This window comes from Telmatherina bonti (genome assembly GCF_933228915.1).
Source record: "Telmatherina bonti genome assembly, chromosome: 17".
NCBI classification, from domain to species: Eukaryota; Metazoa; Chordata; class Actinopteri; order Atheriniformes; family Telmatherinidae; genus Telmatherina; species Telmatherina bonti.
Genome location: NC_136615.1, coordinates 32505003 through 32519141, shown reverse-complemented (window position 1 = coordinate 32519141; position 14139 = coordinate 32505003). Strand labels below are relative to the sequence as shown.

General features: G+C 42.7%; 1 protein-coding gene across 1 annotated transcript in view; it reads left to right on the top strand.

The window, feature by feature from the left end:
• The window catches only part of wdr7 (WD repeat domain 7), a 142562-nt gene that overhangs the window by 32422 nt on the left and 96001 nt on the right, over nucleotides 1–14139 (top strand). Inside the window, exons 16-19 of the mRNA XM_079256537.1 lie at nucleotides 6169–6402; nucleotides 6480–6773; nucleotides 6865–7061; nucleotides 12274–12371. Coding sequence (XP_079112663.1) covers nucleotides 6169–6402; nucleotides 6480–6773; nucleotides 6865–7061; nucleotides 12274–12371 — 823 coding nt within the window. The remainder of the gene's footprint in view (nucleotides 1–6168; nucleotides 6403–6479; nucleotides 6774–6864; nucleotides 7062–12273; nucleotides 12372–14139) is intronic.

Sequence of the window (14139 nt, the reverse complement as noted above, 5' to 3'; positions counted from 1 at the left end):
GAAAGCACCGATCTGTGAATAAGTTTGCGTTGGACGAACAGCACAAAGTCTGATGAGGTTGGTGTGTCAGACACATGGAGGAGTCTGAATGGGTGAATGTAATCTGGAGAGGAAACTGGTGTGTGTGGAATGAACCTGATCAATCCAAACCATAATTTTGATAATGATTTATGGATTATAGCATATTAGCTCTTGCGCTTGCTACAATAATTAGCTCACGAATAAACAAGAAAGGCCAACTTCAGTGTTTGTTCCAAGTTGTTTGTTTTATTTTTTTTATTAGAATTATGTTTACATATATCTAAAGTACATTTATTTTTTGTACAGAAGGCACTTTCAGATTATTTTCACCTTGTTAACTGATATACGGAAACGTTAATATCTGATTAATTTAGCTAGGTAGGCTAGCTAGTGCTTGCAGCATGTTTGTACTGGTAATACTGACTTGTACTTTCTTGCATTTTCCAGCTTGTACTTTCTGACTTGCAGAATTAATACTTAAAGATTTGATTTTGCTTTAAAAGTGTCAAACATGGAGATAAAAGTTGCTACTTTCTGCTTTTTGTAAAGCATCCTTACTGCCATTGCTCACCACTTGCAGCCGATTTAGCCTCCAGATCATGCTAGCAACTACTTGCTGACATTTTTTGGTAGTTTTGCTTAGAGCTGTGTTCTTACAGGAGGTGGAATTTGCTTGTGTGTCTGTTTCCTGACTCTGAGTGCACAAAGAAAAGGCCTGTGTGTGTGTGTGTGTGTGTGTGTGTGTGTGTGTGTGTGTGTGTGTGTGTGTGTGTGCGCGTGCGTGCGTGCGTGCGTGTGCGTGTGTGTGTGCACTCCACTGTTTGCCAGGAGGGCCCTGCAGGACAATGACCTTTAGATCTACTTCCCTCAAGCGAGAAACAATGTGTGTGCGCAGTGGGATTTAAAAGTCTGAGAATGGTAAAGACGCTCCTACTTTTCACATATTTCAGAGTAAAATGTTTTATTTGAAAAGATTTCTGCTTCACAACAACCGTTCACCGAGTCTGTTGGCCTTACTGAACGACTGCAGGTTGATTTACATGAAACGCCTTCATGGATCCATCATGCGGCATCCAAACGCTGCTTTAGGGCAAATTCCGGCACATTTTTTATTAATATTCATCAAAAGCTGCTTTTCCATTGCGGTTTCTTTTTTAGTTCTTGCCAAATAAAAGTGATTTCTGCAATTTTGACAAACTACAGCAGCGATTTTAGCTGTTTTTTGCTGAATGGTGTTCAGCACATAAGCCGCAGTTCCCATGAAATCTCGCTAATGGCAGGTAGCGTTTGGTTTTCCACTTGCAGTGGAGGATTGTCCACAGCATTTCAAAACCCTTCTTCCTCGCTGAGATCTCTAAATCATAGTAAAACTCTGCTCTTCGCTGTTGTTTGCTTTCAAGAATGGTGGTTGTAATTTTTCTTTTAATTATGTGTGAAAAGATTTCCGTCCACACACACAGTGCCACCTTTACCTGAAACAAACTGGTCGCCTGACCCCCCAAGTCATGTCCAGGGATGCTTAAAGTGAAAAAAGTGTTTCCATGACACTTATGCGACATATATCTATATGGACTCATCTGAAAAACCATCTCATGAGAGTGTAAAAACCGTTCTGTGATATTTTTTTCAAATGTAGTTTGAATGTAGTTTCAAAGTCAGTTTTTATTGTAATGTTTAGGTTTTGCATAATTCTGGCGTGATGGAGATGCAGCCACTGGCCTTGGAGAGATGCCTGGCCTAAAAATGGGTTTAAATTTTCTGCATTTTACCTGATTATTTCCAGGTTTTCATATTGAATTTTTCTTTTTATTAATCATGTTGCACCAAAATAGTTGTCATCTAACATCTGAATAATGACAAAACCAGCTACATGTATGTAGAAATGCTCATCATGGGATATATGTGTGTGTGTGTCATGTGGCTGTTTTCCTTTAGATGGCAGTGTTTCTCCACTAAATCAACACAATAGTCGCTCCATCGTGAATCACACTGACAAACATTTGTGGAGGAACAAATGTTTCAGTGGAAATAAAAGAAAACTGAGGAATTTTCTCTGCATCATTGAGGACATTTCATTGTTTACCATTAAAAAGTCAGCAGGTGTTCATTATGGACCGCAGAGTACTCAGTGTTTTATTGTCTGAACAAGATTTAAGGCTGAAATGAACTGGAATTTGGATGAAATAATAGAAAAATATAAAGCACATGTATGTTGCTTTGTGCTACATGCATGTAGAGAACTGTTAATGATATGTCACCGCAGTTTGGGCGCCCAAGGAAACCCATCAGTGGTGAGGGGGGCCATCCCTGTGATGTTGCTTTGTGTTTCTGCTGCAGGTTTATTGTCTCTCTGTCTGTCAGGAGTCTCTGTAGCTAATTACACATCTCCTCCACATCCAGTTGAATAACTATGAAAGGTTAAAGCTGCCGTGTCAGAAAATTTACTAAAATATTCACAAAAGAAACAAAATACAAACAATATGTGAACATATTAAGCACCGTTAAGAGACACTGTTTAATCCTGTCTAAATAATTTTAATCCCATTATCCAGTCAAATTATTTGAATCATTATGATCCAATGAAATTATTTTAATAATTATCCGATAAAATCTAATTTAATTCAGATTAGACCAACTCATAATTTAGATTCAGTGCCAGTCAAGAGGAAGATGCCTACTGAAGAATTCTGAAAGACTGCCCCAGATCTGCTCTTTGACTTAGCATTCACCAAAGACCCCAAAGACACCAACACCACCAACGATATCAACACCACCAATGCCACCAATACCACCACCATCAACACCAACAACGACACCAACTCCATTCCATCGCCATTGACACCACCAATACCATCAACACTATAAACACCACCAATGCAATGAATACCACACCATCTCCTCCACCAATACCACCCACTCCATTCCATCCCCATCAACACCAACAATGCCACCAATACCATCACTATATTCACCAACAATGACACAAACTCCATTCCATCGCCATTGACACCACCAATCCCATCAACACCATCAACACCACCAATGCCATCAACGTCACTAATACCATCAACACCACCAAAGCCACGAATACCATCATTACCAACAATGACATAAACACCACCAATGCCACCAATACCACCACTATCGACACCACCAACGCCATCAACGCCACTAATACAATCAACACCACCAACTCCATTCCAACACCATTGTTACCACCATCGTTGTTCTACATCACCAACAACATCAACACTACCTTCACCTTCAATGTCACAAATACCAGGTCAATACAATCAATACCATCATCACCATCAACATTGTTCGACACCAACACCACCAAGTCAATGCCATCAACACCAGCCACACTGTTCATCACTATCAACACCACCAACATCTTTTCTTTTCCTTTTTCTTCTAAAATCTGGAACAAACTTTCAGAAAGTTTGCTTCCAAAGTCGCATGTGAAAACTCTTATTTGCCCAGCTGGCCATATTTTCATGTGTCCCTACGCTGATGATGATGTTGGTGATGACAACAAGGAAATTATGGTTTTTCCACTGACATTTTTTTTTTATCATATGTAACACAATGCAGATGTTTTCTTGTCTCTTTTTTGATCGTGTGCAGCACATTGAATTACTTTACATATGAAATAGTCTGTATAAATAAATAATCCTTCCATAAACGAACCTGAGCATCAATGATCAGATGTGTACATTCGATCAGATGTGGACACTCATTTAAATTAAATAAACATTTATTCAAAAAATAGATTTAAAGGAGACTTGCAAAGTTTATGAGCAGGAGATAAATATAATTTAATCATCAAATACTGTGGGGAAAAAAATGTGATGCAGAGAGAGAGGAAGGTTAAATGATTTGGCGACAGGGTACATTTTTTTAAACTGTATCTAATTAAAATTGTTTTTATAAAAATTAAAGGAGATGCTGTCCCGATACACGGAGGAAAGTTTTTTGCAGCAGAACCTCCATCTCTAGATGTTAGAGACTTGATGTGACATGGCTGCACACACACTCCCAGCATCACTGCAGCTCTTTCCCATCTGATTTCAGCTCAATGTGGAACTGTTCCTGAGAAAGAAATCCATCGTAGCCCAGAGGAAAAATACATCTAGCGTGGATGATGCACAGGACTAAAGATGGAAATTAGGCTCGGTATAATCTTACATATTTATACTTTAGGTTTATTAATCTGCATTGTGCATTTTTAGAAACATATTCTAATCCAGCTCAGTGAAGGTCAGAAAATGTCTGGTTTTTCTTCCGCCTCATGTTTGTGACTGTAAACCCACTTAGATATTCACTGGCATAGTTTTTAACGGTTAGTAAGTCTGGAGCACAGATGACAGCAGACATGCGACAGGATCTCTGGGAAGCAGCATCTGATCAGACGTTGCTCTGTAATGACACAACAAAGCTGGGAGATTTCTCCATTTTTATGTCTAAGTTTAATAGTCAGTGAAGCCACATGTTTTATTTTTAAAATGATCAATTGAGTGGTGATTAATTCAACCAGATAAACTTTTAACATGGAGATTTTTATCGACACCTGCAAACAAAATGCATTTTCCCAGTTTTACCACTGGATCCTGAGCGCACACAGGTCAGAACTGTTCTTATATTTCACAACAATTCCGCACTTTACAGGAAATGTTCACATGGCATCACACAGTGTGAAATAAGGATTGATTAATGAGGCTCCAGGATCTAGGAAAATGAGAATTTAGGGCTGAAACATACCACAGAAGATGCTTCAAAAACACATTTTTAAAATTTCTATAGCTACACATTAAGTTATAGTTTACTTAAGTGAAAAATTTACAAAAAGTTAAAAGTTTCTGGTACACTGATATTATAATTAAATTGGACCTTGTAATGGTAATTTATTCATTTCCAACAGTTTATTGAAAGAAAAGATGAAGACAGTGGTGTGTATACCTCAGCATACAATGTGTCACTACCTTGTCACATGTTAGACGTGCTGTTGCTCGGATGATGTCTAAAGACCCATTTCTCCGCCTTACGTATGTAAATGTGGACATCCGTTCTTTTACGTTGCCTAGTCAGTTCATCCACCAGGGGATAGTGTTAAGTTTGGAGTTCACTTCCACTTTTAGAAAGCAAATCGCTAACAAATCGCTAACAAGTCACTTACAACCATCCAAACACACCAAAAGAGGTCGAAGAAAAATTCTACTACGTTTTTTGCTGTTCAGGCCTTTGGTGCTTTTTTGGGGTGTTTTTTATTTTGGTGGCTTTTGCATCTTCTTCTCCTTATTCATCTTCTTCTTCTCTGGTTTGTTACATTGGCTTTTTGTGTCGGCTATACAACTCAACACTGCCCCCACAGTTTCTGGTGGTATTGCTCCTTTATCTACATCAAGTGACCAATATCTAAGCATCTTGAAAACGGACCAAATTATGCACTAACCGACGCAGGAGGCTGACCAAACTGTTGCCGCCTTCTGCGTCCAGCGTAAACGGCCCTTAAATGTACAACAACATAATGAAGAGGATCTTTAGATAAGTTGTAACTCAAACTTTGGTGGTTTATTCATGGTGCAGATACTTTTTGTGGTTAGTCATCTCTTGCGTGGACACCATGTTGTGCAATGAATGCCGAAACATTCAGCAGACGTGTGCATTGAAGAATAAGAGAAGGTCAAATACAGTAAAGGTTGTAGCTTGTGTTCATCCTGACTTCATACAAAAAGCTGAATATCTCCAGCTGTTTCTGAACATAGTTTCAGCTGGATGGGCTGGATCAGCTGTGTGGGCAGAGAAGATGCTGTCTGGGTATACTGGGCCATATAGGGCTATACTGGAAGCCATGTTGCTTCCTGGAGGACTACATCTCTTCTCTGGTTGCCCTCATAGCTTGAAGAAGGGACTCAGATGAGATGTGAAACGTCTTTAAGAACGAAGAAAGCAACTCCAGTTGTGTTGATTCATACTTTAGGATTGCGATGGCCTTGGACGATCCAGGGCATGACAACAACGACATGGTTGTCGTGTTCGTCTTCCTGCCATGTGGACCGACATCTCTGTCGTCTTTGTTCTATCACTCTGCTGTGTTTTCTGAGCTCCTAAAGCACTTATAAGTTTCTCCTTTTCCCTCCTCCTCAGGGCAACTTACCAAAATATTCCCACAATGCACTGGTGGTCCAGGCCATGAAGACCAACCTGGCGGACCCAGACATGCACGTGCTTTTCTTCGATGTGGAGGCAATGATCATCCAGCTTCTGACAGAGGAGGCGCAGAGACCTAACCCAACGCTGGTGTCTCCTGAGACGCTCCAAAAGAGCCAGGCCGGGGCCGACAAGGGGGGGTCCTTCCTGGCCAACAAGATCTTCAAACAGGTCCGTAACGACCCCGGAGATGAGACGGCAGAAAAGATTTTCTCTGTTTAACAGTCTGTAATCTGTGTCTACACCAGGTGAAGGAAACCATGAAGGAGACTATCAAGGAACACCTGCTGGATGAGGATGAAGAGGAGGAAGAGGAGATGAGGAGGCGTGAGGAGAAGTCCAAGTCTCTGAGTCTGCTGGAGTACAACCTGACGATGGACACGGCCAAGCTCTTTATGTCCTGCTTACACGCCTGGGGCCTGAACGAACAGCTGGACGGCATCTGTCTGGACCGACTGGGCATGCTCAGACCGCACTGCCCCATCTCCTTCGGCCTGATTTCCAGAGGAGGTCACATGTCCCTCATGCTGCCTACCTTCAAGGTAACAAGCAACGTAGACGTCAAAGCGAACAGAGCCGAAAACATAAAAGCCAGGGTTCAAACTTTCCATTTCTCTACCACCTTCCTCCCAGGAGTCTTTGCTGCATCAGTTGTCACTAGCAACGGGTCGGAAGCTCACTTTATCGGACATCGTCGGGAAGGGGACGTACGGCGTATCGAGGGCCGTCACCACCCAGCACCTCCTGTCCGTCATCTCGCTGGCCAACACTCTGATGGGGATGACCAACGCCACCTTCGTTGGAGAGCACATGAAGAAAGCACCGGCTAGGTATCAAACACACACACATACACACACCTTTTATTAAACACCAAACTGTGGCTTATGATCGGCATGCTGGCAATAAGAACTCTGCTTTCTGCATTATGTACAAGAACAATAACAGAACTACCATGTTTTTGGTTTAAATCTGGGCCTTTTTAATGTGAAGACCAGCTTTTCCAGTACAGAGTGGCTAAGGGGCCGTTTCCATACCAACACTGTGATGGTTTCATTTGTCTTCAGTAATTAAACCAAAATTACTGAAAAGCATCTTCAACCGCTGCTCAGCAGTTTGTTTACGAAACTCTTCGCTTCTCCTTTGAGCTTTACCGTGGCGAAGATGTCTCTCTCTAGTGAGCTTTAGACGTGATTCTAACAAAGTTTTCTGGAGAGAAACCTGGAAATGTAAATGGAAACAGTGGTTAGGTTCCCCCAAGATGTCGGACAAAGCCACTGTCATGTCATATGTGCCATCTCTTATGACTCTGCGAGACTGGAAGCCCTGGCGTGGCGAAGAATCACTGGTTTAAACAACAACAGATCAGGAATCGTTACTGAAGCCCAACACATCAGGATTCACCTGGCCGACTCCTCATTAGGGATTCCAGCTAACAAAACAAGTCGGCCAAGCTGCAGCAGAAACTCAAAGCGCAGGAACACGATGTCTCCACAAACACAGCAAAAGCAGAAATTCAAGCAGTGTGGAGATGGTGTGTGTGCGCCAACGTGTGAGCTGATTGTTTAGTCTGTCTGAGCTCTCATTGTGCTGTGAAAGATTTAACACAGAGGTCGAGGTCCTGCTCCTGTAACACCAGCACAACATTTCATCAACCCTGCAGGGAGGCCGAGGGAGCCAGAGATGCTAAAAACACTCAGAGAACAGCAGAGAGGGGGAGGAAAGAGCTGCTGTTTGATCCTCTCCTGGGATTTTAATCAGCTGCTTTTAAGGATGTACTTTGACTCCTGCTTTTTTAGTCAGTTTTATACAAGTTAAAAATGTCTGAACTGAACCCAAGTCGTTGTAGGAATGCTAATTTAGATGTTTCCAAGTGAAAACGCCACAAACACCCAGTGACCGGGGGAATATTTCCATGTTGTTGTTCAGGTGCTCTTCAGATGAGATTACAATATTCTCAAACCGTTACTCTGACTGAGATACTGCAATGTTCGTAGCGTTTTCAGACCCTCACAGTAAGGTTCTGTCCTCATAAATACCACGTTATCACACAAATGTCAGCCATGTTTGGCTTCGCCCACCGATGTCCACTACTTCAAGAGTCCCACAAGCCAAGAAGCCTCAACGGGACCACGACATCCGTCACTCCTGGTGTCATCCAGCGAGGATTCCCGCCACGGCGTGCACAGACGACCTTACAGCCACATCTCCAGTTGGCCACCTCAACAGAAGAAGCCCACCTGGACTCAGTGGTCCAACTTTGCTCGAACAGTGGACTCTGCCAGGCCCTTCCAGTTAGAACCTCATCCTTCCCCACCATCTAAACCAAACTCCAGGCTCGGTGAGTAACTGATCTATTACTAGGTGATGGGTCGACAGCTCCCACCCTCCCTTCCCCCAACTGTCCAGGACATGTGCCCAGAAATCCTCCAGAAAGGATGCAGAACGGGGTAAATGGTGTGTGGTTACCCTGCAGGACCATTAGACCTGGTTCTGGTGTTGGTTCTGTTTGGTAAACAGCAGGTTCAACTGACACACAATCAGCTTTTCCTCCTGGTTGCTATGTCGGACTTTGAGTTAGACGCTCATTGTTCCCATCCATCCATTTTCTGAACCACTTAGTTCCACTCAGGGTGTTGGAAAGCTGGAGTCTATCCCACTAACCATCTGGCGACAGGCAGGTGCACCTGGACAGGTCGCCAGTCCATCACAAACAACCACACAGTTGTTAACCCAGTTAACCCAACATGCATGTGTTTGCATGGTGGGAGGAAGCCGGAAAGCTGGAGGACGAACGCATACCTCCCAGTGCAAACTTAAACCTCCCTGCCGAGGCTCGAACCCGTGACCTCGCTGTCAGGCCGCAGTGCTGAGCAGCTCTTTATGTGAACGGCGTTTTTAGACCCAGTACGGCCATAAACTTTTGGCTTTTAGATGTTGTCTTGTAGACATTAAGACAAGTCGGACAACTTTTATCCACGGATGCAGTTTCTCCTTCTGAACCTCAGCGCCTCCCCACCAGCAGGCAGAGTGGTACGTGGAAAGGAGGAGATATTCCCGCCTTGTTATGTAGGTAGAGCTCCACCTTTTGTTACCTGCCGATGCTGCTCGTCACATCCACCTTAATCCCACTAATCTGTTCTGCTTTTTGGGTCATTCTCAGAGTTTTCAGGAGATATTGATGCAATCCAGGTACATGGAAACATAATTCCAGCTTTAATCTGATTTACATTCAGTGGGAGTTTGTCTTGTTTAGAGTCCACCAGTAGCTTGTCTTTGGCTCTGCATGGAAATGTAAACAACGTCAGGTCCTCCAGAGTCAGTCTTCAGCTTTTAAACTCGGCGTTTGCCAGAGTCGGTCTTCAGTCAAGTGTGAAAGCCATGTTTATCTGAGCCTTTCAGTTTAACGTCACCTGGATGGATCTAAACCAACACAAACCAGCAGCAACCATCGTTCACGTCGCGTCGTCGTTGACTTCGCAGCCCGGCTGATTGACAGGAAGTAGCAGCTCTACAATCCGAACCAAAGCAACAATCTTTCACAAGTTTCTCCGAAGCCAGTAACTTTAGTTGTTGGCTGTGTCCAAACGGAGGAGAGTAACTGTGCAGCCAAGCTGCAGACGTCAACATTAAAGTCAAACAGAGAGCCTGTTTCTCTGCTTCCACTTCAGCGCTCCAAACCAGAACTTGTGAATATTTGACAATGTTTTAGGTTTTTGCTTTTTCATGTTCAGCCTATCGTTCATTTATGATGGTGGAAGAACTGGCCCTCCGCTTGTCAGAGTGGTGGAAAAAAAAACCTAGCAAGCTTTCTGCGAGCCGTTTGTCGGACTCCAGTCCTCCGGATCCAGTTTGCAGCCAATCCTAGGGTCTCCAGTTTTAAGGGTTTTGTGGTTTATCAGGAGTTTAATCTGGAATTTGCAAATGAAATGGAAACATTTTTAGGTTGGAAAATAAGACTTCTGTGGTTAAAACTGAGCTGCTTTTAATCATTTCAACTCCTGATGTCTCATCACATCTGTAATCCTCTTTAAAAAAGGAAAATTTAAAGACGAGACTCGTCAATGTGCGTTTGAATCAAATCCAGTCAGAATGATGAGTTACATACCAGCTTGTTTTCCATGTTTGTAGACCTAAAATCAGGATAACATCATCCACATGTCAGATTAAGAGTGGTCAAGTTTAATTCAGTCATGCACATCCAGGCCATATCTCCATCAGCACACGTCTTTAGTATGTAGGGACATGTAAGAGTTGGGTTGTTGTGTAAAATGTCAAAATGCAAAGATTTGCTGCCATCAAATGGAAAATGAGATTTTATATAAGGATTAAGCAGCCGTGCATTAGACGGTTATAATGCACGCCAGTTGGTATTTACCACCGACTATTAGGGCTCTGACGATCTGCTTTCGTCCCAATTTGATTCGATTCCAATTTTTTGGGGTCTGATTCTATTTAAATTGCGTTTCTCATGATTCTTCGATATTGCTGATTTTTGTAGAGACTAAAAACAAAAAAAGGTTTTACTGGTCACAACCCAGTGGCTAGACCATCATTCTGCTGCTGCTATAATGTCCATGAAGACAAGTAAAAAGATCAAGAAAAACAATTACAAAAAAATGATCATAGATTATTTTTATTTGGAATTTTTTTTTTTTTTTTCAAATCTATTTTAAAGTTTTGAAGCAAAAAAAATCCTGATATTTGATTTTTTTCTGTTCGATATCCCACCCCTCCTGGCTATGGTGTAATGTCCATGAAATGATAAAATGTCTCTGATTATTCATTATAATGTGCAAAGCGTCACAGTTTCAGCATGTTTATGTAAAATATGGGATGATTTGCAAATCCTTGCACGATATTTTTATTTACATTTCACGCAGCTGACTGGGACTTTGATTGGATTTCCACTGTGAAAAATGATGTCTGCTGAGTGAAATACGAACCCAGGTCTGTTTTCTGAACATTAGGTTTGGAAGCGGGGGTGTCCAGAGTTGGTCCTGCTGGTTTACTGTGTCGCCCTGCTTCAACACATCTGACTCACATTAAACTGATCCAACAGCCTGTGAAGTTCTGCACAATGATTCAGTCATCTAAGTCAGGTGTGTTGGAGGAGGAAGACATTGAAAACCTGCAGGTTACGTTAGACGTAGGAACGTCGGAGGTCTAACACGGGGAACGTACGAACTGCTCGTCGTGCAAATTGGTGGCTCTGATAACGATCAGCCCTTTTCTTGGTGTTGGTGAATGAAAGGTTTCTTTGTGTGGGATGCAGAGAAAAGCAGGAAGAGCGTGTGTCTGCAGGGGGGTGAGGTGCTGGAGAGGGGGCAGGCAGGTGCACTTGTTGTTTTCTGTTATTCTGAATGGAGTCTGACTGTATCTTTTCTTCCCGGCGTCTCTGCGTGTGCGGTGATTTAAACGGAAAGGCTGAACGCGTGCGGCTGGTTGTGATCGTAGCAGCTGTGTCACCGCCTTCCGGATGCTTCTTCAGCCTTATTACATGCAACTGCAGCTACTGATGCAGCTGTTTCACCTCACCTTTGTCCTTTGCTTGAAATAAGATTTTTTTTGTTGTTTGTTTTTAGAGAGTGGATCTCTGTGGAAGTGATTTGTTGCTTAGCAACCAGTATCGATTACTCCGCTGATTGTTGTGTTGGAAGTGTCGGTGTGTCTCTGAAAGTTTGGCGCCTCCAGTCTGTTCATGGAGGACGATGTCCTCCAAACAAAATTCAATAGGCTGGAGCCTGAGACAACACACACACACACACACACACACACACACACACACACACACACACACACACACACACACACACATTTACGCATTTCATCACTCGCCTTTAGGAAACGGAAATAAAAAGGTATTCTTTTGTTCGCTCTGGTTTTTAATTTTTCTGCTTCTGTAAGAATCACTTTACATTTAGTCTTAGTATTTTTGTCTTTGTGTGTGTGTGTGTGTGTGTGTGTGTGTGTGTGTGTGCTGGTTCTTCTCTCTCCTCCCTGCCCTTTAATATTTGATGCATCCTCTTTGTGATCCTCCTCCAGGCCTCCCAGACCAGGAGGAACCCCGGAGACTCCTCGGAGGACGCCTGCTGTCCCCCCCCAACCCTCCAACCCGGCGCTACAGGCCCAAATCAAACAAGGTAACTACAAAAGGAGGGGGAGCTCGCTTGGAATACTCTGGGGGCCCTGCGGGTAGGGACTGGGAGGGTGGGGGCTTTGATAATTCAGCCCACTGGCAATAAAACCTTCAGAGGGTCAGAGAAAAGAAGCAAACGGATCACAGGAGGAAGCTGCTGCTGCTTCCTGGGTCAGCAGGTCTTTAAAGGGCTCTTCTGTTGCTTTTGACACCAGGCTGGAGTTGATGAACTTCAGCTGGAGGAAAAACCCGGAATGTGTTGCTTTCCGGCTCAGTATGAGACGATGGAGACAAATAAATGATAAAAAGCTGTTTTCAGATGCTGATGCGATGTCTGCTCGGCCTGTTCTCTCGTTGGGGGGTTTTATCCGTTGGGTTTTACACCACATCGCGGAGACGGTAAAACACAAAGGTTTGTAGCGTTCTGGCGTGTTGTTTACGTGATGACAGATGTTTTGATGTGACAACGGCCTCGAGGAAAATTTCCTTACAAGAATCCTGTTGCTAGCTGCATTTCCGTTACATTTTTTCGCAAAATAAAAGCGATGTTTCTAAGTTTCGACAAACAGTTGCAATTTGCAGGCGTTTCCATTGAACAGTGTTGAGCGCATTAGCCTCAGTTCTCGTAAAATCTCGCGGCTTATGCAAGGTAGCCACATAGTGTTATTTTGGAGTTTTCTACTTGCTGCAGAAAATTTGCGACAGCTTTTCCACGCTTTTGTCCTTCATTTTCTTTTCTAAAAGTAAGAAATTTGCTGTTGTTTGTTCCACCCCGCGCCATCTTTACTGGAAATGAACTGGTCACATGCCCGCTACACGTCACGTCCGGGGACACGTAAATGCGAAAAAAAAAGTGTTTCCATTACACTTTTGCACTATATTTCTATATTAAAACGTCTGATAAAACCCCCCATGAGACTGTAAAAATGTTTTAGCAATATATTTGAGTGTTTCCATTAGTGTTATTTTATTGCGCTAGGTTTTGCACAATTCTAATTGTAACGGAAGCGCCCCTTGAGATATAAACACATTCTCAGTAGCACATAATGTAAAAATGTTTTAGCAATAATTGAGTCTTTTTCCAAAATGTACGTGTTTCCATTAGCGTTTTTCTTCATTGCGATATTTGGTTTTCACGCAATTCTCGCTGAAATCACAGCTAGTGTAAAGTGGAACTGGAATCTTTAGGCGACGGTGACGTTTTTCACGTCATCTTGTGTTCGTGCACTCAGAAAAGCACAACAATGGTGGACCTGTTTGGTCCTCTGAAGTAAAGCCTGTTTTGAGTAGAACATTTATGTTGTGAGTGAAGACGCGATGGTAGCCCGCGCTAGTTTAAGTTGCGGATAGCATTCAGCACCTCTGTGTTGTGTTATCCAGTCTTATGAGGAAGCGGGACACACTTACATGTATTGTTACCATACATTGTGGCCACGTTTCCATGAGTTTTAGTTCCTCTTTAATTCTGAATAAAAATTAAATCTGTTGAGAAATGACCATGTAAACACCTAATTTTGAAAAAGTCAGTTTGGTATTAAACTTAATTCTGAGGCAAGTGGCTGCTTCTTACCTTTTCTCGTCCTGATGACGCACATATTCTGTGGTATTTCACCTCCAGTTTCTGATAGTCTATCCTCCTTCTCCTCCTCAGTTGCTAATAAAAAGTGAAGAAGTACGCTTGGGCCGAGCTTTAGCTTAAAAAAAAATCATCAAAACTGAAGCGAAAATGGTGATATCATGGAGGAAATTAACTTATGAATGTTTACATGATG